General features: G+C 43.9%; 2 protein-coding genes across 9 annotated transcripts in view; one reads left to right on the top strand and one right to left on the bottom strand.

Annotated features, from left to right (window-relative positions):
• Positions 1-10,738, bottom strand: part of Glmn (glomulin, FKBP associated protein) — a 34,414-nt gene extending 23,676 nt beyond the window's left edge. For both annotated transcript variants that reach the window (XM_038349075.2, XM_038349083.1), the window contains exons 1-5: positions 10,670-10,738; positions 9,882-9,931; positions 8,743-8,868; positions 1,288-1,404; positions 408-516 (exon numbers count right to left, since the gene is read on the bottom strand). In XM_038349075.2, the coding sequence (XP_038205003.1) occupies positions 408-516; positions 1,288-1,404; positions 8,743-8,868; positions 9,882-9,920 (391 nt within the window). In that variant the 5' untranslated portion in view covers positions 9,921-9,931; positions 10,670-10,738. The remainder of the gene's footprint in view (positions 1-407; positions 517-1,287; positions 1,405-8,742; positions 8,869-9,881; positions 9,932-10,669) is intronic.
• A 198-nt stretch (positions 10,739-10,936) lies between these two features.
• The window catches only part of Rpap2 (RNA polymerase II associated protein 2), a 64,543-nt gene continuing 54,600 nt past the window's right edge, over positions 10,937-20,879 (top strand). For 6 of the 7 annotated variants that reach the window (XR_006020755.1, XR_006020753.1, XR_006020754.1 and 3 more), the window contains exons 1-6: positions 10,937-11,073; positions 11,730-11,775; positions 14,285-14,399; positions 15,572-15,670; positions 15,867-15,932; positions 17,389-17,477. Coding sequence is in view for 3 of the 7 variants with exons in the window: in XM_038321117.2 (XP_038177045.1) it covers positions 11,001-11,073; positions 11,730-11,775; positions 14,285-14,399; positions 15,572-15,670; positions 15,867-15,932; positions 17,389-17,477 (488 nt within the window). In the remaining 4 variants the exon portion in view is untranslated. Of the gene's footprint in view, positions 11,096-11,729; positions 11,776-14,284; positions 14,400-15,571; positions 15,671-15,866; positions 15,933-17,388; positions 17,478-20,879 lie in introns of all 7 variants that reach the window. The other variant, XM_038321165.2, reaches the window with a different exon arrangement.

Raw genomic sequence — 20,879 nt, 5'->3', positions numbered from 1 at the left:
CCTAGAGAGATGGCTCAGTGGTTGAGAGCGCTGGCTGCTCTCCTAGAGGACCTGGGTTCTGTTCCCAGCACCACGTGGTGGCTCACGAGCTACTGGAACTCCAGTTCAAAGGAAGTGATACTCATTTCTGGCCTTAAAGGACACCAGACATGCAAGTAGTGTGCAGATATGCATTCAGACAAACATACATGTAAAAATTTTTTTAATTAAAAAATGAACGCTAACTAACAAGTTATACAACAAAGTATTGACTGAGCAGCACCTTCCAGGCACCTGGCAGCGTTCCCACGGCTCTGCTGGAGTAGCCTAGGCGCAGGGCACTCAGTGACTGTCCACATTTAGGGGCAAACATCAAGGTACATATGCAAATACAATAAGAAATACTTGGATATCAAAATGCTCATTACCTGTCTGTAGTGGTTGAAGTAAAAGAAGAATAGTTTGGGAAATCTGTTTTCCAGAGGGCTCTTCAATGAGTTCAAGCAAACCCAACAACAATTCCTTTGGGTTACATAACTATAAAAATATTCACAATTGAACCTGTTTAATACAAGTTGTATTTAAAGCCACATGATTACTATTTTAAAGAAGACATACTGAGAAAATACAGTTATATTTGCTTAACTGTAAAATGCCCTAGAAATTGTTAAAAGGATCTTCAGAGACCGTGCCTCCTGTTGGCTGCTGTAGACAAAGGGCCCCTTTCGGTTCTTTCTGAACAGGTGATTTGTGGTGCACCCTGACAGCCACCTCACCGCCTTACTTTTGAGAATCCTCGGAACCAATACCCATTATCTGAAAGAAGTGTCTCTTCCCTAACAATCATTTGTGTATGCTCCTCCAGTCTCTATTTCCATATTAGGTTTCATCACAGGATTTTCAAACAAACTTTCTATTGTTGATCCCCACACACCTCCTTCAGCCTCCCCAGACCCCTCCCTCACACCCCTTATAAGCTCCTTTCAGCTTGCATGTCTCAAGCGGCACTAGACTCTGATGCTGGGTCTAATGTGCACAAGGGTCAGCACGGCATCAAACCGGTTCTTTCAAACTTCATCTGTATAATAAGAACACTTGTTTAAATTAGAGGCTTATAGCCCTTTACAGGGGTCTCAGACTGGATAATTCTTACATCCGGAAACTTTGGAAAATGTGAGATGGAACTGCCCACCCATCCAGTCAAGCACGCCTGGGCACTGCAGAAGAGAAGAGAACAGAACCCGACATGCAGGGCACTGCAGTGCGGCTGTGTGCTCTGACGGGCAGAGCCAGGTTTTCCCGACTCACCTTCACTAGTAAATCAAACACCAGCAAACAGTCCTTCGTTTCATCCTCTTCACCATTCCTCAGGAGGCACCGAACAACAGGACCAACAAGATTCCAGCCCATGGACTTGATGACGTTCTGCAAAGCATGGCGGAGTAGAGCAAACACAGTCGTCTAGACAACTCTTGGTTCTGCCTGACTAAGGGAGGTGAGGCTCTCATGTCCACTATCCTCCAGGCTCACAGCAGCCATCACCAGCTCAAACGCTTTTAATGTTTTCACCAAGGGAGACAGAACGACCTCCACTTTCACCCAGCAACTACATCTTCCTGGGACCTAAACAGTTCCATCACTTCTGACAAGATAGTAGATTTGCTCGGGACAAGCAGGTATTTAGCTTCCAGAGAATCTGCTTCTCTTGATTCAAAAGGGAGACCAGACCATCAATGCCTGTAAACTGTTCACAGTTCTTTGGACAATCTCTAAATAAAATTCTCTCTGTCTGTCTGTCTGTCTACTTATCTACTAGATAGATAGATAGATAGATAGATAGATAGATAGATAGATATGTGACTTCATTTTTATTCTCTCCCACACATAACTTTTCTTTCTTTTTTTTTCTTGAGGCAGGGTTTCTCTATGTAGCCCTCTAGCTGTCCTCGAACTCACTCTGTAAACTCGAACTCACAGAAATCTGCCTGCCTCTGCCTCCTGAGTTCTGGGATTAAAAACATGCACCACCACTGCCAGGCAATTTTTTTTCTCTTTTCAAACACATGTCAAATGCTTCTCACACAAAAGTTTATCTTTACAATTAATGATTCACATTCATCTCAAAACCAGATTTTCAAAATTAGCAATATATCCCAGCTCTATTTTCTTTCAAGTCATTAATATATACCATACACATAGCATCTAATACGCTAGGTTCTAACACATCAGAGAAAAATCTCATGTGTGTGTGAGGATCCCTACCAACCAAGGCTCTCAAACAGCAGTATGTGTATGTGAGGATCCCTGAGCCTTAGAGAAATTCAAGGAGCTTTATTAAGCTGTGAAGCCACCTCACAGAAAAGAAGTATCATCAGCTTTGCTTGGATCAGTCAGACACGTGGGTGTTTTGATCAAGCTGCAGCATAAATATTAAAGTTGCCTTTCTGACAATTATCTGCTTTGGTTGTTCTTGCTTTGAGACAAGGTCTTAAGATTCTCCCCAGACTGGTCTTGCATTCTAGACCAGAGTGGTTCTCCCCAGTTGGCTACCATAGCGGCTTGGGCTAAAGGGCCATCCATGCCAATGTGCTTTCATAGGCTCCCAACATTGTAATAGAAATACCCAAATACACTGACTTGGACAAAAGGCCGCTGGTCTATCTTTTACTGTCTTAAGGTCTGAATTGAAGTACATTAGAGATCTATAGTCATGTCAGTTTTAAAAATTCACCTTTCTCTTTTCACTCAATGAAATTGATGCTTAGAATATGATAGAAAATGAAGTACAAATTTTAATGAACAAAATCTAAGAATTCAATTATCATTAAAAACATTCATTATTAGGCCGGGTAGTGGTGGCTCACACCATTAATCCCAGCACTCAGGAGGCAGAGGCAGGCGGATCTCTGTGAGTTTGAGGTCAGCCTGGTCTACAAGAGCTAACTGCTAGTTCCAGGACAGGCTCTAAAGCTGCAGAGAAACCCTGTCTTGAAAAAACAAAAAACAAAAAACCCCAAATACCATACACACACAGACACAGACAGACAGACAGACACACACACACACACACACACACACACCACTTGTACATACACACATTATTATCACTCTCTGTGTGTCTCTGTGTGCTGGTGTATATGATGGGGGGGGGGGGACACACGCCATAGAGCACATGTAGAGCTCCAGGAACAACCCTGTGGAATCTCCTTTGCTTCCACCTTTACATGGGTTCCAGAAATTGAACCCAGGCCATGGTCATCAGGTATGTTTGCCCATGAGCCACCCCCCTGCCCCCGGCTATCTCACTGCATATCCTTCCAGTGCTGGTTATGTCCTCTGCCCAGCACGTGTATCTCAGAGAGCGCTGTAACTCACACCCTGCTTCTTTCAGGTCTCTTCACACAGTCCATCTCCTTCACCGTGGATTTAGCTTCCTCTCTCTCTGTTACACTTCCACTCCATACTCTTCTTAGAGTGTGTGTTAGAATGTCATACTGTAAGCCAGGTGTGGTGGCACATGCCTTTAAACCCATAATTTAGGAGACAAAGGTAGGAGGATCTCTGTGAGTTTGAGGCCAGCTTGATCTACATAGGAGCTCCAGGATGGTAGGACTATACAGAGAAGCCTGTTACAAAAAACAGAACAGAATACTGGAGTTCTTCTGGGCAGAGACTATTTTGTTCATTGCTGCATTTAGTGCCAGCAGCAAGCACAGAACCTGTTACAAAGTAACACAGCAGGTCTTGTTGACCAAGGTAGTGAACAAAGGAGGTATACAATAAAGGTTAGATAATGCCTGTTAGCTTTTAAGTATAGCGAATTATCCTGCTTTGATGTTCTGGTTTCCTCTAGCTTTTTTTTTTTTTTGGCATAGCTTGACTTTTACTAGTTAAGAATTTATGTTATGAATTAGTAACTAAGTTTAAATATTAGTCTAAATACTAAAATACTAAATAATCTTTTCCTTCTTCTTCTTCCTCCTCCTTCTCCTCCTCCTCTTCCTCCTCTTCCTTCTCCTCCTTCCTCTTCTTCTTTTTTTGAGACAGGGTTTCTCTGTTTAACAGCACTGTCTGTCCTGGAACTCATTCTGCAGACTAGGAGAGAAGGCTGGCCTTGAACTCACAGAGATCCACTTGTCTGTGCCTCCCAAGTGCTGGGATTAAAGGCATGTACCACCACTTCCTGACTCTGAATTATTGAATTAGAGTAAATTCACTTTTTAAAATTTGGCTCCTAGATAGGCAGGATAACTATTTCCTTAACGACATCTGACTTTCCGTGCCCAGAACCCCTGGCCCCTGCACAGTCCTCCTTGGAGCTTAACATCTTCCCTCCTCTTTCTTCTGTTTCTTTCCGATGGTGGCCAGAGCCCCGACATACTTTTTCTGGTACTGTGGTTTCTATAGCGCCATTCTCGCCATATGGCTGTCTGCTACCATATGGCTGACCTCTGTGCCAGCTTAGTGTAAGCCCAGGCTTTTGTTTCTTTTCTATTCACTGGGCAGCTGCTGAGATTACAGCTTGCCTGGCCCAGAAAGGGTTTCTCTTAAACTCTAATTCAATTATCCTTAAGCTTAAAAAAACAAAACGGCCGTAGCCTGTATGCAGCACTTTGCCAGCTCCACTTCCTTCACGTGACCCTCTACGATAACCAGCCGAACTCTTAATATGTCTGTTAAGGGACTGTTTGTGTGTGTGTGCGTGTGTGTGTGTGTGTGTGTGTGTGCTTGCACATATGAAGCAGCATGTGTATGGAGGCCAGAGGACAAGTTGAAGGTTGTTGATCTCAGGGATCAAACTCAGATCGCTACACTTGGTGGCAAGAGATTTTACCCATTAGTCATCTTGCCTATCCTAAGAATTTTAGCTAAACACTTTATAAACATCAGCTACAATCTTACCAGGCACTGTAGAATGATGTCTTTTGGAATTTATAGACTCTAGTGTTAACTACTCATGGTCTTTTGTTAGGGAGGGAAAGAATAAATCAGTATACAGGAAGAATTAGATACAGACTCAAAAACCAGGCTGGCATCGAACTCAGACATCCACCCGCCTCTGCCTCCCGAGTGCCACCCCTGATGTACCTTCTGCAATGCTTTGACACTAAGCAGCACAACTGTCCCCTCCTTACATGAGACGGTGGCAGAACCAAAGCTTACACTCTCCAGCTCCAAGCCCATGGCTTATCCACATTCCAGTCGCTTTTCATTGGGGGCAGTTTTGCTCTTAAGTTCCCAGGGGACACTCGCAAGGTCTAAAGACTTCTGAGTGGTGTTGGTAGAGAGGGTGCTATTGGTACAACAGGTAGAGGCCAGTGCTGCTGAACGTCCTACACTGCACAGGACAGTGGCCCTGCCCAGGTTAGGTGTTAAAGTCTACATTACAGGGTCTTAAGACAAGTCCATCTTCGTATGGCTTTTAAAAACACTAACACAGTCAAATTAGTAGTAAATCAGGACCAAACCTGAAACTGTCATCTGGCAAGAAAATCAAACTGTAATCAGTGTTTGATGTGTGAGGTGATTTATGCTGTGAATATGTTTTATTGTCATTGGTTAAAAAAGAAGCTGCTTTCGGCCAATGGCTTAACAGAGTAAAGCCAGGCTGAAAGAGATATATATATAGAGAGAGAAAGTGGAGTCAGAGAGAAGCCATGTATAGCCACCACAGGAGACAGAAGTCTCTGCCAGAGCCCGTTGAAACTTTGCCGGTAGACCACAACCTTACAGTGATGCACAGATTAATAGAGATGGGTTAGTTTAGGATATAAGAGCTAGTTAGAAATACGTTTAAGCTATTGGCCAAACAGTATTGCAAATGATAGTTTTTGTGTGATTATTTCGGGAGTCTGGGTGGCCAGGAAATGTACAAGCAGCCTCCCCCACAAGTGTTCAATGTTGTATTGAAATCAGATTATAGAGTACAAAGGTGATTTTCAAGACACTAAGCCTAAACCTCACTATCTTTAAATCTATCCCATTAACTATTTAGAAACATACTAAAAATAAACCACTCAGCCACAAAATACCAGAGGACCAATATGTCACACTCTCCTTCCTCCTCTGTCTCGCTGGCGTGAGGCTGTCACTCATCCTGACAGTCGCCCAGCTAAGATGGGGCCGCTGAGGGCTGGGACAATGGCTCAGGGGGACAGTGTTTACAAGCAAGCCTGAGGACCTATGTTCCGATTCCTAGAACTTCAGTAAACGCTGGGCACGGCAGCGTGCATCCTGGTGTCACTACTGCAAGATGGGAGCAAAGACGGGAATCTGGGGGCGCTCAAGGGTCAGCTTATACAGCTAGAACAACAAAGGGACCCAAGATGAGTGACACATCTCTGAACTCTGATATGCACCATGGCATGCCTATGCCTACACTCACGTGTACAAACATGGATACACACACATGTGCATCATACCCTTACCATGGCATGCCTATGCCCACACTCACATGTACAAACATGGATACACACACATGCACATCATACTCTTTCTTTCCATGGCATGCCTATGCCCACACTCACGTGTACAAACATGGATACACACACATACACATCATACTCTCACCACGACATACCTATGTCCACACTCACATGGATAAATACGGATACACACACATGCACATCATACTCTTACCCAAACATTTTTAAAAGATGAGATCCTAGGCCTCTTTTCTGTCTGTTGTGAACTCAGAATCTCCCCTGCCCTTTATGCTTTAATGACCTAATCTTAAAGAGTCACATACAAATCTACATCTGAATATATGCTGTCTTAAATGATAAAAATTCTCAAAGGCAACTTCCTTGAATCTTACAAGCTTTCTCTTCAACTTGGGCTACTTTTTTTTTTAAATTGAGATCACATCCTGTATTGCAGATGCAAATACCACACATCCTGTATTGCAGATGCAAATACCAAACAACAAAACACAGAAAAACAAACCATCAAACAAAATAGGCAGCCATCCTTTATGGCTCCCCTGCTCTCATCCCCATAATCAATATCTCTTTCATTCTATCCCAACTTTCTTGTAAGTCTGGGGCCACAGCTCAGGCTGTAGAGTGTTTGCCTAGCATGCACAAAGCTCGGTCCCCAGCACCATGAAAACCAGATGTTGTGGCACACATCTGTGACCCCAGGTAGGGGTAGGAGAATAATGAGTTCAAGGTCATCCTCAACTATGCAGCAAATCTGAGGCCATCCTGTCTCAAAAAAATAAAGAAAGAAAAGAAAAAAGAAAAAGAAAGAAAGAAAGAAAGAAAGAAAGAAAGAAAGAAAGAAAAGAAAGAAAAAAACTTTCTTGTAAGCCCAAATCCAGCACAGGAGTCAAGAGCTCCAAAAATCTGAATTGTGGATGTCACATAAAAGCTGAGGTATTATGTGATTGCTTTTAGTGATTGCTTCTTACCTATATAGTGATTGTTTTTTCTTTTATCATACTGCCCAGGAGGTCGTGAACTTGTGTGTTCAAGTAGTCCTCCCCCTCAGCCTTTTAGTAGCTTAGAGCTGTAGGTGTTACAAGGTGAGTTTAATGGCAGTGCCTATCTGTTGAGATGCTGGAAGGCTCAATGAGGTAGCATATGGAAAACATCTGGCATAAACTTAAAGATTAGTGACTTTAGTATTGATAGCAACTAAAAGTATTGTCAGAAGTTATCCGTTGATGATGTGATTGGGAAAATCAAGAAAACTTAAAAATACAGAGTGAGGGACCAGAGGGATGGCTCAGTCAGTAAAATACTTGCTGCACAAAATGAGAACCTGTGTTCAGATCCCCAGAACCAGCACACAAAGCTAGGGACAACGGGCATGCACTGGTCATCCAAGCACTGGGGAAGTAGAGAGGTAGATCTCTGGAGTTTGTTGGCTACCCAGCCTAGACAAGTCTATGAGCTCCAGGTTCAGTGAGAAACATTGTTTCAAAAGATGGGAAGAGATGGAGAAAGCACGCAATGTCAATTTCTAACATTGACACCCACTCACACAAACATGTACATACACCCCCCCACGACACACACACCACAAACAACAAAAACCACAGTGAGTTAACACTAGGTCAGCACGTGCTAAAGACTGTCTCAAAAACAAAACCTCACGGCCGGGCGGTGGTGGCGCACGCCTTTAATCCCAGCACTCGGGAGGCAGAGGCAGGCGGATCTCTGAGTTCGAGGCCAGCCTGGTCTACAAGAGCTAGCTCCAGGACAGGTTCTAGAAACTACAGGGAAACCCTGTCTCGAAAAACAAAAAACAAAAAACAAAAAAAAAAAAACAAAAACAAAACAAAACAAAACCTCACAAAAGTGTGTTGGGAACTCTAAAACTATGTTATAGTTGAAGCCTCACATGCAGGGGTGTCCTAAGTGCACAGACAGGAAGGACACAGAAGGAAGGTCACAGCTTTTTGCTCCTTGGCCTTGTCCTCCTCTAGCGTGTATGTGGTTAGCTGCTGCTGCTGCTGCTGCTTCCTTCCTACCATCAGAACCCGATTCCCTAAGCTTTCATTGTGACCGAGGACCAGAAGTCCTCTCTGGCTTCTGGGGCCAGACAGGACTGCTGAGGCACGTAGCAGGGGACAGCCACTGTGGGACTAAGCTGACTCCTGAGGCACCCACCCTGTAATCTAAAATGCCTTGCTCAGGGTGTCTCATCACAGCAGAGAAGTAACTAAGAAGCTAAAGATAACTAAGAGGATAAATGAGTAACAACAATGTATCGTTCCCTTTCCAACTAGAGACTGAAAAGTGGACACAAAGTCTTCACCTTGTTCTTTTCGTCTTGAATAATTTCCAGCAGCTGGTCTACATGCCCGTCCTCGATGCATCTTTGGCCTGCTAACTGGAAGAGGCCAAAATCCTCTTCTTTAAAATCATGCTCCTCTAGGATTTGCTGTTAAAAAAGGAAAAAGTACAGATGCAAATATAGATTCGGTATGAACGAGTTCCTGATTTTGTCTCTCTAGGAAGAAAAGGAAGTCTTAAATTCTAGAGAAAGTGCGCATGAATACATAAATATTTTAACAATTGACTTTATTTTGCCCTTGAAACAGGCTCTCATGATGAAGTTTAAGCTGACCTGGAAACTTTAGATCCTCTTGCCCCAGCCTCTGAATACTGGTTATAAGCGTGAGTCAGTATGGCTCAATGAATGATCTTAAACCTACTGTATCAAAGAAACCTATGAAAACAATCATAGGTCTAAAATTAATGGATATTGGGGCTAGAGAAATGGCTTGGTGGCTAAGAGCAGATACTGCTCTTACAGAGGACCTGAGTTCAGTTCCCAGCACCCAGGTCAGGTAGCTGTGAGCCACCTGTAACTACAGCTCCAGGTGGATCTGATACCTTGGGCTTCCATAGGCACCTGCACACACAGAGAGTTGAGGATTTCTTTTTAATGTGTGTGTTTGCCTACACACACACACACACACGCACAGAGTTTAAAATTTCTTTTTTGTTTTACATATATATGAGTGTTTGCCTACAGTAGGTGTGTGCCTGGTGCCCACGGAAGCCAGAAGAGGGTCTGAGTATTGGGTAATAAGCCCAGGTCCTCTGTGAGAACAACTGAGCCACCTATCTAGCCCCCTCTTTTATGTGACAGGATCTCTCTACATAGCCCTGGCTGTCTTGAAAATCACTACGTAGATCAGGCCACCCTCAGATTCACAGAGATCCCCCTGCCTTTGCCTCCTAATTATTAGGATTAAAGGCCACACATGTAAAAATAAAATAATAATAATAATAATAATAAAAATCCAGTCTACCTTCCTGATCTTATGCTGTTTATTTACAAGTCCAAAAAAGCAGGAATTAGATAAGGTAAGTAATATGAATGACCACAACATAATTAAAGATATGCACTTCCCACATTTTTAAAAAGTGTTTCAGGGAATTACTTACACATCTTTTTATTATGCTCTGAAGTTCCTCCACAGCCATTCTGAAATGAACTAATACAAAACACAGTTAATTGTGTGATATCATGAAAACTGTTTCATCAACTGCTTCATTCTGAATATTAGAAAATACAGTGAACACAATGTAAAGTTTTATAGCTTAAATGCTATTACTGAACGTTAGTGTGCTAGCCTAATAAAGCATTTTTAAAGCTCCTATTGTATTGCCTAGAAAGCATAACTCTGAAAGAATGAAAAGAGAATAAAGAAAGAGAACTCTAGAGAGAACTTCCTAGAAGAACCTTTTTTTCAACGGGGGAAAATATTCCTTTCATTAAAAAAAAAAATCCAAACCGTAGACCTGGGACAAAAATTCTATTCATTAGGGAATTTTTTAAATGTCCCATTGACAAAAACTGAAATCCAACACAATTAAGTCACCCAAAGAAGTCAAAGACTGCGATGCCCTCCACCCCTTCTCTAGAGGACCTGCCCTCCCCAGAGTAACCAACCAATCCCAGTCAGTGAGATCACCGAAGCCAAGGCCATCGGTGGTGACCAGGACTCTGTGCCGCAGGGGGCTGGAATCTGCCCCACAGGAGAGGACAGGAAAATCACACCCTACCGCGCCTGTGGGCTGAACCGAGGGGAAGCCATTTGTCCCCGTCTCCCTGTTCCTGCTGGGCAGAGCGTCCAGGCTCCAGCACCTCAAGGGGCCTAGCAGGCGAGCCGCGTGCTGCGCGGATCCTGGCCAGAGAGCCCGGACCAGCCCGACCCAGCGCGTCCACCTACCCGCCAGACCGCGCGCCCTCTCCACCTCCTTCCTCCACCACCTCCGCCAGCGCAGGCCGCACTCCTGGGCCCGCCCGCTCCGGCGCTCGCTCCGCCCCTCGCTCCGCCCCCTCCGGCGTTCGCCCCGCCCTCATCAGATCCGCCCCTCCGGCGCTCGCCCCGCCCCTGGCCCGCCCCCTCTGGCACTCGCCCCGCCCTCCCTAGGCCCGCCCCCTCCGGCGCTCACCCCGCCCTCCCTAGGCCCGCCCCCAGCCCGGTCCGGGCAACGCGTGGAGGCGGAGCCTCGCGTCCGCCGCGCAAACCCTCCCCTTGCCTTCTGACGGCATTTCCCATGGCTGACACAGCTTCTCCTCACTGTTTGGGCCCGAGTGCCCGGGCCTCCAGCACCCACCGGAAGGCTGCAGGTAGGAACGCGAGCCTCTTCAGGTGTGGACCCTGAGGCCCTGGTTTGAGTACTACGCACGCGCGGAGTGCTGGCCGAGGCCGTCCCCGGGAGGGCTGGCTCCGTCCGGGTGGCGGGTGGCTCGCTCCCCACCGCTTCCCTGGTGCGGTCGGAGGAAAGAATCCCGCAAGAATCCCACACTCTTACACAGGTGTTTCAGGATCTCCTTCTGCGTGGGCTGTGCTGGGGACCCCTAGGGAACAAGTGGCCGAGACAGGGGTGTTCAGCCACTTTGAACCTTGGACGTCCTCTTGGACTGCCTTGGTACCGGGTCTCTGAGATTCCAGATTCCTCTTTTTAGGCAAAACTCTCCATTTGGGAGACGAGAAATATTTATCGTAAAAGTACCCAGTTTAGTTTTTTTTTTTTTTTTTGAAGTACTTGGTTAAAGTAGATACGATACATGAAAACAACCAGTCCCCAAAGAGACAGATTTTAGTCAAGAAAAATTGAAATGTAGTTAATTTACAGAAACTGAAATTCCCTTCCTGTTTACCATTTTTTTGCAAGTTGGAGTTGGAAATGTGAGAGAAAAGGAAACGCGGCCCACAGGGTGTTGTTGGGGTAAGACTGCTGCACTACATGTGTGTTCACCCTCACTGGTCTCTTCTGTTGCAGGTACTAAACAGACAAGGGCCCTCAAGCCAGAAGATGCTTCCAGAAGGTAGACCACGTGGACAACCGCATTTTACTCTCTTTTTATCTCACTAATCGAATCAGATATTTTTGGTCCTGATGTTTTATTTTCTGGGCTTGGGAATTGAGCTTCCTTCAGGATTCATACGTGAAAAAAAAAAAAAAAAAGCACTCTGTACTGTGCTGTGTCCGCCCGAACAGTTAAAAACAACCGTGGATACGTGTTTTTGAGAACATACTTACGAGAAGACATAGGAAGCACTATTAATTCTCACAGCTGTTACACCCTCCACCTTTAAGAAAGCAAACTGGAGGCTCAGACTGTAGGGAACATCATTCCTGAATTAACCGAGTAGTCCTTTCCCTTCTCTTCAGGTATAAACCATCTTTATTGTTGGGGGCTTCTAAAACGTCAGGGTCTCTCATGTCCCAGAAGATCTCAGGACAGGAGTAGTCTGTGGAGACATTAAACGTATCTATGGCTCTTCACTCCAGGATTCACTAGTTCTTCTCCCAGATATTTTCCAAATACGAGATGGCCTATATTTGGGTCATGAGAAATAGCCGTATGTCATCACAAATTGCCATGGGTGCTGTGAGAAAAAGGCTGATAATGGAGGAGGGGCCAGTGACTTAGATCATCAGACCTGTGGGGTTTCTAAGTCTTCAGACAGTGTAAAGCAGACATCAGGGATGAGAGACTAACAGCTAGGGGTGACAGTATGGATGAGGACCCTGAGGTGGGATGGTGTATGACATTCCAAGAGGGGAAGAAGGAGGTGGAATTCTGTTCATGTAGTACCCAGCATGTCACAGTGAGAAATCTAGTTTGTAAAGTGCAGAACAGCAAACTTTAATTTTAAGACTATAAAGGAACCCAAGACCAGAATGCCTGAGACCTGCTCCATACCCCACTGACTTAGTTAGGGTTACCATTGCTGGGATAAACACCATTCCCTAAAGCAACGTGGGAGGACAGGGTTTCTGTGGCTTATACTTCCATATCCCTGTGCATCACTGAAGGAAGTCAGGGCAGGAACCCTGAGGCGGGGGCTATGTAGAGGCCATGGAGGGGTGCTACTTAATGGCGTGTTCCCCATGGCTTGCTCAGCTTGCTTTCTTAAAGAACTTAGGACCATAAGCCCAGGGGTGGCGCCACCCACAATGGGCTGGGCTCTTCCTGTCAATCACTAGTTAAGAAAATGCCCTACAGGCCAGCATGCAGCCCAGTCTTACAGAGACACTTTCTTATTTGAGGCTCCTTCTCTCAGGCAACTGTAGCTTATGTCAAGTTGACACAAAACTTCCATCACAACCATACCGATTGTCACCATTCGAGACAGAAGGAACAACATTGACCCATGGGAAGCAGCTGTAGGTATCTGTCAGTTAGGAAGACAATGGCTCAGTCAGTGTGGTTGATAAAAGTCAAGCTGACATGACTTTTATTGACGGGTGGGTGCAAAATGAGAAAAACAGTTTTTCATGAAGCTTTTCATATCTACTATAAAGAACTGTAATCTGTGTTTATATCTTTTGTGTTTGATACGAGAGTGGTCTTTGTATGGAGTTGGAGTTAGTGATTGTACCTCAGTAGTAGAGTGCTTCCTTAGCACAGACGAGACCCTGATCACCATTGTTAGTATCTCAAAATAACAATAAGATGATCTTGAGGAAGTGGTAGGAAAAAATAGTTGTTTAGTTTCAAAATGCCCATTTTAATGTATGCATTTTAAAATATGAATTGTTGGCAAAACTGTCCCAGACTTCCAAGTTACGGTGGGGACACATTGCTCTAGGCAAAATACAGTAGTCTAAAGTCTCAAAAGTTAATGATAGTAGGAAAGGACACATTCCCAGGTCCAGGTGTGAGGGGGAGGGATAAGCACTGGGGACTGCAGAGGTGTCTCCAGGACACTCACGACAGCAGTGACTGTCCATTCTGGGTGCTCCTCCTCTTCTGGCCTATGGAGACTCTGGTGGGACCTGGGCTGTCTTCAAACAGCTCTCACAGTTGTGCTGTGCAGGGGTCGCCTATCGAGATAGCCTTGCCATTACGATCCATGTGTGCGGGGCCACAGAGGACTGGCAGGCTCCCACTGCTCACTGGAGTAAGGCTTCCTCATATCCATGTAGTTACTAAGTAAGACTTTGTAATAAAGGAAGAAACATACTGTCTCTTAAGATACAGGTTCTTTCTACGTAGTCCACGCTAGCCTTGAACCCTGAGTCTTCCTGCCTCCACCTCCCAGGTGCCGTGGTTGTGGACTTGGACCGCCATTCCTGTCCTCCTTCTCTGTAGTTGTCTCTAAGTGCCTTCTTGTGCTCTGAGCCTGGGATTGATCCTCACGGCCAGCTTCCGTCTGCACACTGTAATGGATAGTTTGCTTACTTTTTGGAAGGTATTGGATCAGAAGTGGCAGGGTTAAAAACTACAGACTTTATTGGCAAAATAATAGGTTAGTGGTGACTTTAAAGCATGGAGTGCTGCAGAGAGGAGTCTTCTGAGGGGACTAACTTTCTCACTGACATCTCAGGCTAGCGGAACTCGAAGCCGCAGTGCAGAGGAAGGTGGAGTGTGAGAGGAAGGCTGTGCGCATCGTCGAGCAGCTTCTGGAAGAAAATATCACAGAGGAATTCCTAAAGGAGTGTGTACGTATGAAGTTGACAGATTACCAGATTTTAAATACGACATCTATCTTTAAGGACTTATCTGAGTGTATGAGTGTCTTGTACATATGTTCATGTATGTGTGTGCACTTTGAGTGTATAGTGCCCAGAGTCCAGAAGTGGTTGTCAGATTCCCTGGAACTGGTGTTGTAGGTGATTGTGATCTACCCAGCACAGAACCAAACTCAAAACCTCAGCAAGGGCAACAAATGCTCTCAACCACTGAACTGTCTCTCCAGCACCATCATTTTAAAAAAAAAAAAATGTGTACATGTGTGTGAATGCATTCCACGTATGTTTAGTTACCTGTGGAGTCTAAAAGAGGGCATCAGTTCCTCTGGAACCGGAATCACCAGCATTTATGAACAACCTGACACCAAACTCAGGTCCTCTGGCAGAGCGATAAGCGTTTCTAACCACTGAGCCATCTCCAGTCCCCAAGTCTAGCGTGTCTCAGTCTGTGAGACTTCCCTGCACTATTGGAACCTTTAAATTTTATTTCAGTCCTTAGATCCAGAATGTGTGATCTGTCTTTTAAAACTATCAACTCTGATAATAGTTCTTGCTTTATAATGACTTTAAAATGAATTAATAAAAAGCGCATAGTAAGATGGCTGTAGTTACAGTGTATGATAAATACATACAACGTATGTAGTCACAATGTATGATGAAATACATACAACGTATGTAGTCATAATGTATGATGAAATACAACGTATGTAGTCATAATGTATGATAAATACATACAACGTATGTAGTCATAATGTATGATAAATACATACAACGTATGTAGTCATAATGTATGATGAAATACATACAACGTATGTAGTCATAATGTATGATTAAATTTCCTTTATTACTAGTGGGGTGGGTACACATGCCATGACCCGGACATGCCACAGCATGCGTGTGCATTCAGTTCTGTCCTGCCATGTGGGTCCCGGAGGAGAAACTCAGGCTGTCATGCTTGGCAGCAGAAACCTTTTCCCTCTGGGTCATCTCATCCGCCCAGACGTATTATAACAGCCTTCCTCTTGAGAGTCACCGTGTGTCCAGCGGACGCTCATGGGAGCACTTTTCCTTCATGTGCTCCTCCAATTCTGACTTCACGGTCATTCCGTAATGTTGGGGAACACTCTTTCTTTCTGTTCCAGGGGATGTTTATCACACCAGCTCACTACAGCGACGTCGTGGACGAGAGGGCCATTATCAAACTCTGTGGCTATCCTTTATGTCAGAAGAAGTTAGGAGCTGTAAGTGGTCTTCTCCTAAGTGTGTTTATTAGTCTCTGCAAACATGTTGTGGAAAGAACGGGAAGAAAGCCTGAGGCCAGGCACTAGTAACGTGGACTGACCGAAAGTATTAACAGAGACAACCTAATTCTCTGTGACATGAAGTCTGTGTTCCTCACTTAAACTCTTTAGTAAATTATACTTTGTTTTTCTTTAGATACCGAAACAGAAATATAAAATTTCTACTAAAACCAATAAAGTCTACGATATTACTGAAAGGAAGGTAAGTTCAAAAGCTGTTTAACTTAATTTTTAAATGACATTAAATAAAATTCTAAATTTTACTTTAAAATTTGTCTGTTAGACAATAACTACAGTAACAGATTGTTTCTATCTAAAATTAAGGTACTAAGAAAATTTCTTGCTTGAGCTTTAGCTAAGAACGGGATCTGGGGAGTCAGGAGTTCAGTCATTCTCAGCTGTGCAGCAAGTTTGAGGCTTCTCTGGGCCACCTCCCCCCCCCCCAAAAAAGGTCTGAACATTTAAAAACAGAAAGTGCATGGTAGTATAAGCACGGGCAAGTAAACCAGGGTAAGAATTCATCACATCTGTGAGCCCTCAGTGCATGGTGGCCGGAGTCTTGTAGGTGAGCAGAGAGAGGGTGGGTCTTTCAGGAGCTGGAGGTGGCACAGTTGTCCAAACGTGAGAACTGACTCATCCCAGTCCATATACAAAGTGGGTGGATAGACGTGTGTCCAGAAAGCAGGCCTCTCTCGAGACAGGATGGGAGAATATAAACTTGGACAGAAAATTAGGAAAGAATGTGTTCATTAAAAAGTGAGAAAACAAAGCCAGATGTGGTAGCTTACACCTTTAATCCCAGGGAAGCAGAGGCAGGTGAATCTCTGTGAGTTCGAGCCACCCTGGTCTACAGAGTGAGTTCCAGAACAGCCGGGGCTCTGCAAAGAAACCCTGTCTTGAAAAGCCACTAATAATAATAATAATAATAATAATAATAATAATAATAATAATAATAATGAGAAAGAGAGGAGAAAGCAAGTGAAAAGTGTGAGGTTATATTTCCTACGGATCATGGCCAGAACATGTAGTCTAAGAGAAAGGAAGGCAAACGAAAGGGAGACTTACATGTGCCAAGTGTAAATGGCTAATGAACGTATGAGAACACACTAAAAGCCAGTGTAAACACGGTGAGTTGGTTGGACAACTCCCAAAGGAGCTGGTGGGAATAGATGATGTTACAGCCATTTTGAGAGCCCATTTTGGAATCTCAGTTTTGCACCAGGAAGTGGGGAAGGCTGAGGCTCAGAACCAGAACCTCTTACATGTTAGAGAGGCTTCTTAACGCTAAGTAAAGCTACAAGCCCAGAAGCGTCTCACATTCTTTGTGACCAAGCCTTTTTATTCTGTTATATGCCGTGAAGAAATTCCTGGGCCGTGTGTACCGGGGTATATGTATAAAAGTATTCATAGCTATATAATATAGTATAGACATATAGTGGAATAATATTCTAATTTTAAGAAGAAAGTAAATGACATAGGAACTTTGAAGACATTAAGTGAAATAAAGCAACACAAAAGGACAAATACAGTATAACCCATTTATATGGTCCTTTGCTCTCAGTGTTTCCTTTTATCCTTTGATCTTCTCATTCATGTTCTCTGTAGGCTGTGTTTGTAAGTAGAAACATAATGAGCTAATTTTAAATGTTCCTTTCCAGTCTTTCTGCAGCAATTTTTGTTACAGAGCATCTAAGTTTTTTGAAACACAAATTCCGAAAACTCCAGTATGGGTTCGAGAAGAAGAGAGGTAATTGAATCTTTTTGTCTTGTTTGCTCCAGCGGTCAGGTAACCTTCCTGCTTTTGACGCTGTTGGAGGGCAGGCTGAGTTCTCAGCAGAGGGTCACCGTTCACACAGCTTAGCTCTGGGAAATGGCTGTATCTTAAGCATAGTTACTAAGGATTTTTAAGTGGGAAACCTTACCTGCAAATGTTTTTCTCTAATGTTGTAATTTTAATCACAAAACTGGAGATTGCATTCTGGCCCTTGCTTTGCCCAGGGTGAATCCTGCTCCTGTAACAATCCTGAATTAAAATAGTAACTTTTTTCAGAAGACACTAGCTCTTGGGAATCTGGCTGAACTCACTTTACTGCTAAGATATCGGGCTTTGTTACAATGACTGCAGTACCCTGAGCTTTAAAAAAGCCAATATAAAATGACCTTTTTGCTAAAAAGTTTGAAGGCTTTTGCTTCGGGAAATAATTAAACACTTGCAGTATTTTACTGATGCAGAATTTAAAGAAATTTATTACTAAAAGCAACAGTTGTTATCATTATCCAACTAAACTGTATAGAAACTCCGGACAAATACTTGGTGACATTAGTAACCTCCTAAATGACACGTGTTTGAAGAGCCGGCACAGCCCTGTTGTTGTGGACAGACAGGGAAGAGGGATGCTAAGGAAATACAACTCAGCTGTAAAGACATGCAGTAGTGCGAGAGCTTTGCTTTAAGACAGACAGACGACACCTTAAATTCTGTCCCTGAGAAAGATGGAAAGATACCTCTCTACGTTCTGCTAGTTCCTTGGCAGCAGTGGCAGACCTTTGGCTGCATGTTCCTCTGTAATCCCTTCCTATGCAAAGCCTGCCCATCACCCTATGGCCTTAAATCGAACGTCATAAAGACAAAATCGGTCATTTCATCACTAGCTGCAAGCTTTCTTGTTAGAGCGCTAAGGGCACCATCATCCAAGGCACCTGGGCACCCGCACTTCATCTCGCCACGGCTTTGCTCTTGACCTGTCTGTCCAGCACTGCCACGGTCGATGGTTGATCCAGCACCAACAGCGCTCCACCCTCCCTGAACAACACCAGTTGGCTTAAGTTATCTTTGTCTTTTATTTCCAAAGACATATTCTCTGCTTGTTAAATTAGCCCTCTGTCACATCCTTATACCTACTTCAAAACCATTTACCAAGCCAGACATGACTGTACGTGCCTGGAATCCCCAAATTCTGAGGAGGCAGGATGACCCAGAGCTAAGGCCCTCCTTATCTACATAGTAAACCCCAGGCCAGCCTGGCCCACATGAGACACTGTGGGAAGGAAGGAAGGGAAGAGAAGGCATTACCAAACAAGTTTTCCTAGCAGCTGTTTTCCTCTGCCTTAGTAACTCTTCGCTGACCTTTCCCTCAGTCTCATCCTCTCTCTTCAGAATGTCTACTTTTCCTTGTAACTTGAAGCCTTGATCTAAGCCACTTTTGGTTATTGAGCTTCATCTGTTTTATATAACCTTTCTTACATTTTAGTGGAGGAAAAAAGATGAAAATAGCCTTTTAGTCCCCTAATCTAGACAAATGCCCTTAATTTCCATAGTATTCACTGCACACTTAGTGCCTGACAAGACACATGCACATGGCAAGGCACATACATGCACATGGTAAGGCACATACATGCTCATGGCAAGGCACATACATGCTCATGGCAAGGCACATACATGCACATTCATATCCATGTGTATCATAAATCTCAGCCTTGAATTTAATGGTAATTAAGATAACAGAATAAATACGTGAGTGAAATTATTTAATAACTTTGCTGAGTATGTATGATATAAATTTCGTGACATCACCTAACGACAAACTGTAAACGGAAGAGAAAAGCTCAGGGGAGTAGGTTGGGGATTGGACATTGGCTGCCTGCAGGGACCCTCTCTTGGCCAGTGGTCTACTCTCCATCTTTTCAGTTACCAGCATTAACTATATCTAAAAATATTAGATGGACGATTCCAGAAATACTTTATAAATTCTTAATTATAAATCATTCTGAATAGCACAGTAAAAATCTCACATCATGTTCCTCCTTGCCCACAGCATGCATGCTTTTCCCAGTGTGTAGAGTATATGTCAGGCCATGATTTTAGGCCTCATGGGTTAGCGGGCGCTACTGTATGCCCTGGAAAAACATATCACTATAGGAAGAAGAGCCAGGTAGAGTCTGGTGCATTTTTAGGTGCTGGGGAGGGTCAGGTGTCTGGGGTTGAGCCTGGGGCCTTTCACATGCTAATCAAGAGCCCAACAAATATACCCAGTACACAAGATCTTTTGAGCAGACCTTGCTCTGGTATTGGTCTACAAGATGAATTGAAAAAGAAAGATTCTCAAAAGCCTAAAAGATCCATAGAGTCAATCCAGTTTCTTTGTTGAGCATCCTTTCAAAAATAGAGCCTATTCCATGAGCTAATGATAGACCCTGTCTGAAGTCAGGCTCCTCCCTGCTGTGCTCCGCTGACTGACGGGCATTAGTGGCGGCTCGCTCTAACCCTAAATCTTCCCGTTGCCCGTTGTCTAACCAGAGCCCCCACTGTGTTTAGCGCTTGTCTGTGGTACAGTCATATCCTAGTTTCTCACGCTAGGAGCTTCACTGTGAGTTTAATCTCTGAACTCAGGCCTGTGGCCGTGTTGTAGTTTAACAAATCCACTAGAGGTCACTGTTGTCACTGAGAATGGTTTTTCAATGTGTTGCTGCATTTTAGAATAGCTGTCCTTATTGTTTAATGCAGAGATTTTTATTTTAAGTAATAAATGTAAATTTTACTATAGCAATTTAATGGTAAATTTAAAATACAAATTTTAAATCCATTCAAGTAATTAATATGCAATTATAAACTTTTTAATTAATGCATCTTGCATTATAGTCTAATACATGCATATGCCTTTAAGAACAGTCATTAAATGTCTCGTTTTTTTCTGCCACTTTTATGACATGCCGATTACCTGTGTGGTTTGTCACCCGCAATTTGAAGAGCTCTGTTTTGTTCACTCTAGTCTGGGTTTTTAGTAGTTTTAGTGCCACACAGCCGCATCCTCCCTTGTGGAAGCAGAAGTCTACATCTGTGTTCGCCCGTTCTGATGTTCGGTCAGAATGAAACCGGACAGACTTGAGCTGCCTTGTACAGGCCCTGTCTGATAGGCATTTAGGTGAACCAGCTTGCTGTTCTTCGTAAGAGGAAGGCTGAGCGAAGATTGGGTCAGAGTTTAGATGAGAAGGAAGGCCGGGGTGTTTTAGAATGTGTTTGAGCCCTGGCATGTGAGGGGGAAACAGAATAATAAATTTGACCCAATCCAGTCTCTTGTGCATCGCTGTGAATACTAGGATGAATATGTTATATAATTCCCTAACTTTGTGCCTCAGTAAGTTTACTACT

This window comes from Arvicola amphibius, chromosome 1, assembly GCF_903992535.2.
Source record: "Arvicola amphibius chromosome 1, mArvAmp1.2, whole genome shotgun sequence".
Taxonomy (NCBI): Eukaryota; Metazoa; Chordata; class Mammalia; order Rodentia; family Cricetidae; genus Arvicola; species Arvicola amphibius.
The sequence above is the reverse complement of the archived record's forward strand: the minus strand, read 5'-3'. Positions and strand labels throughout refer to the sequence as shown.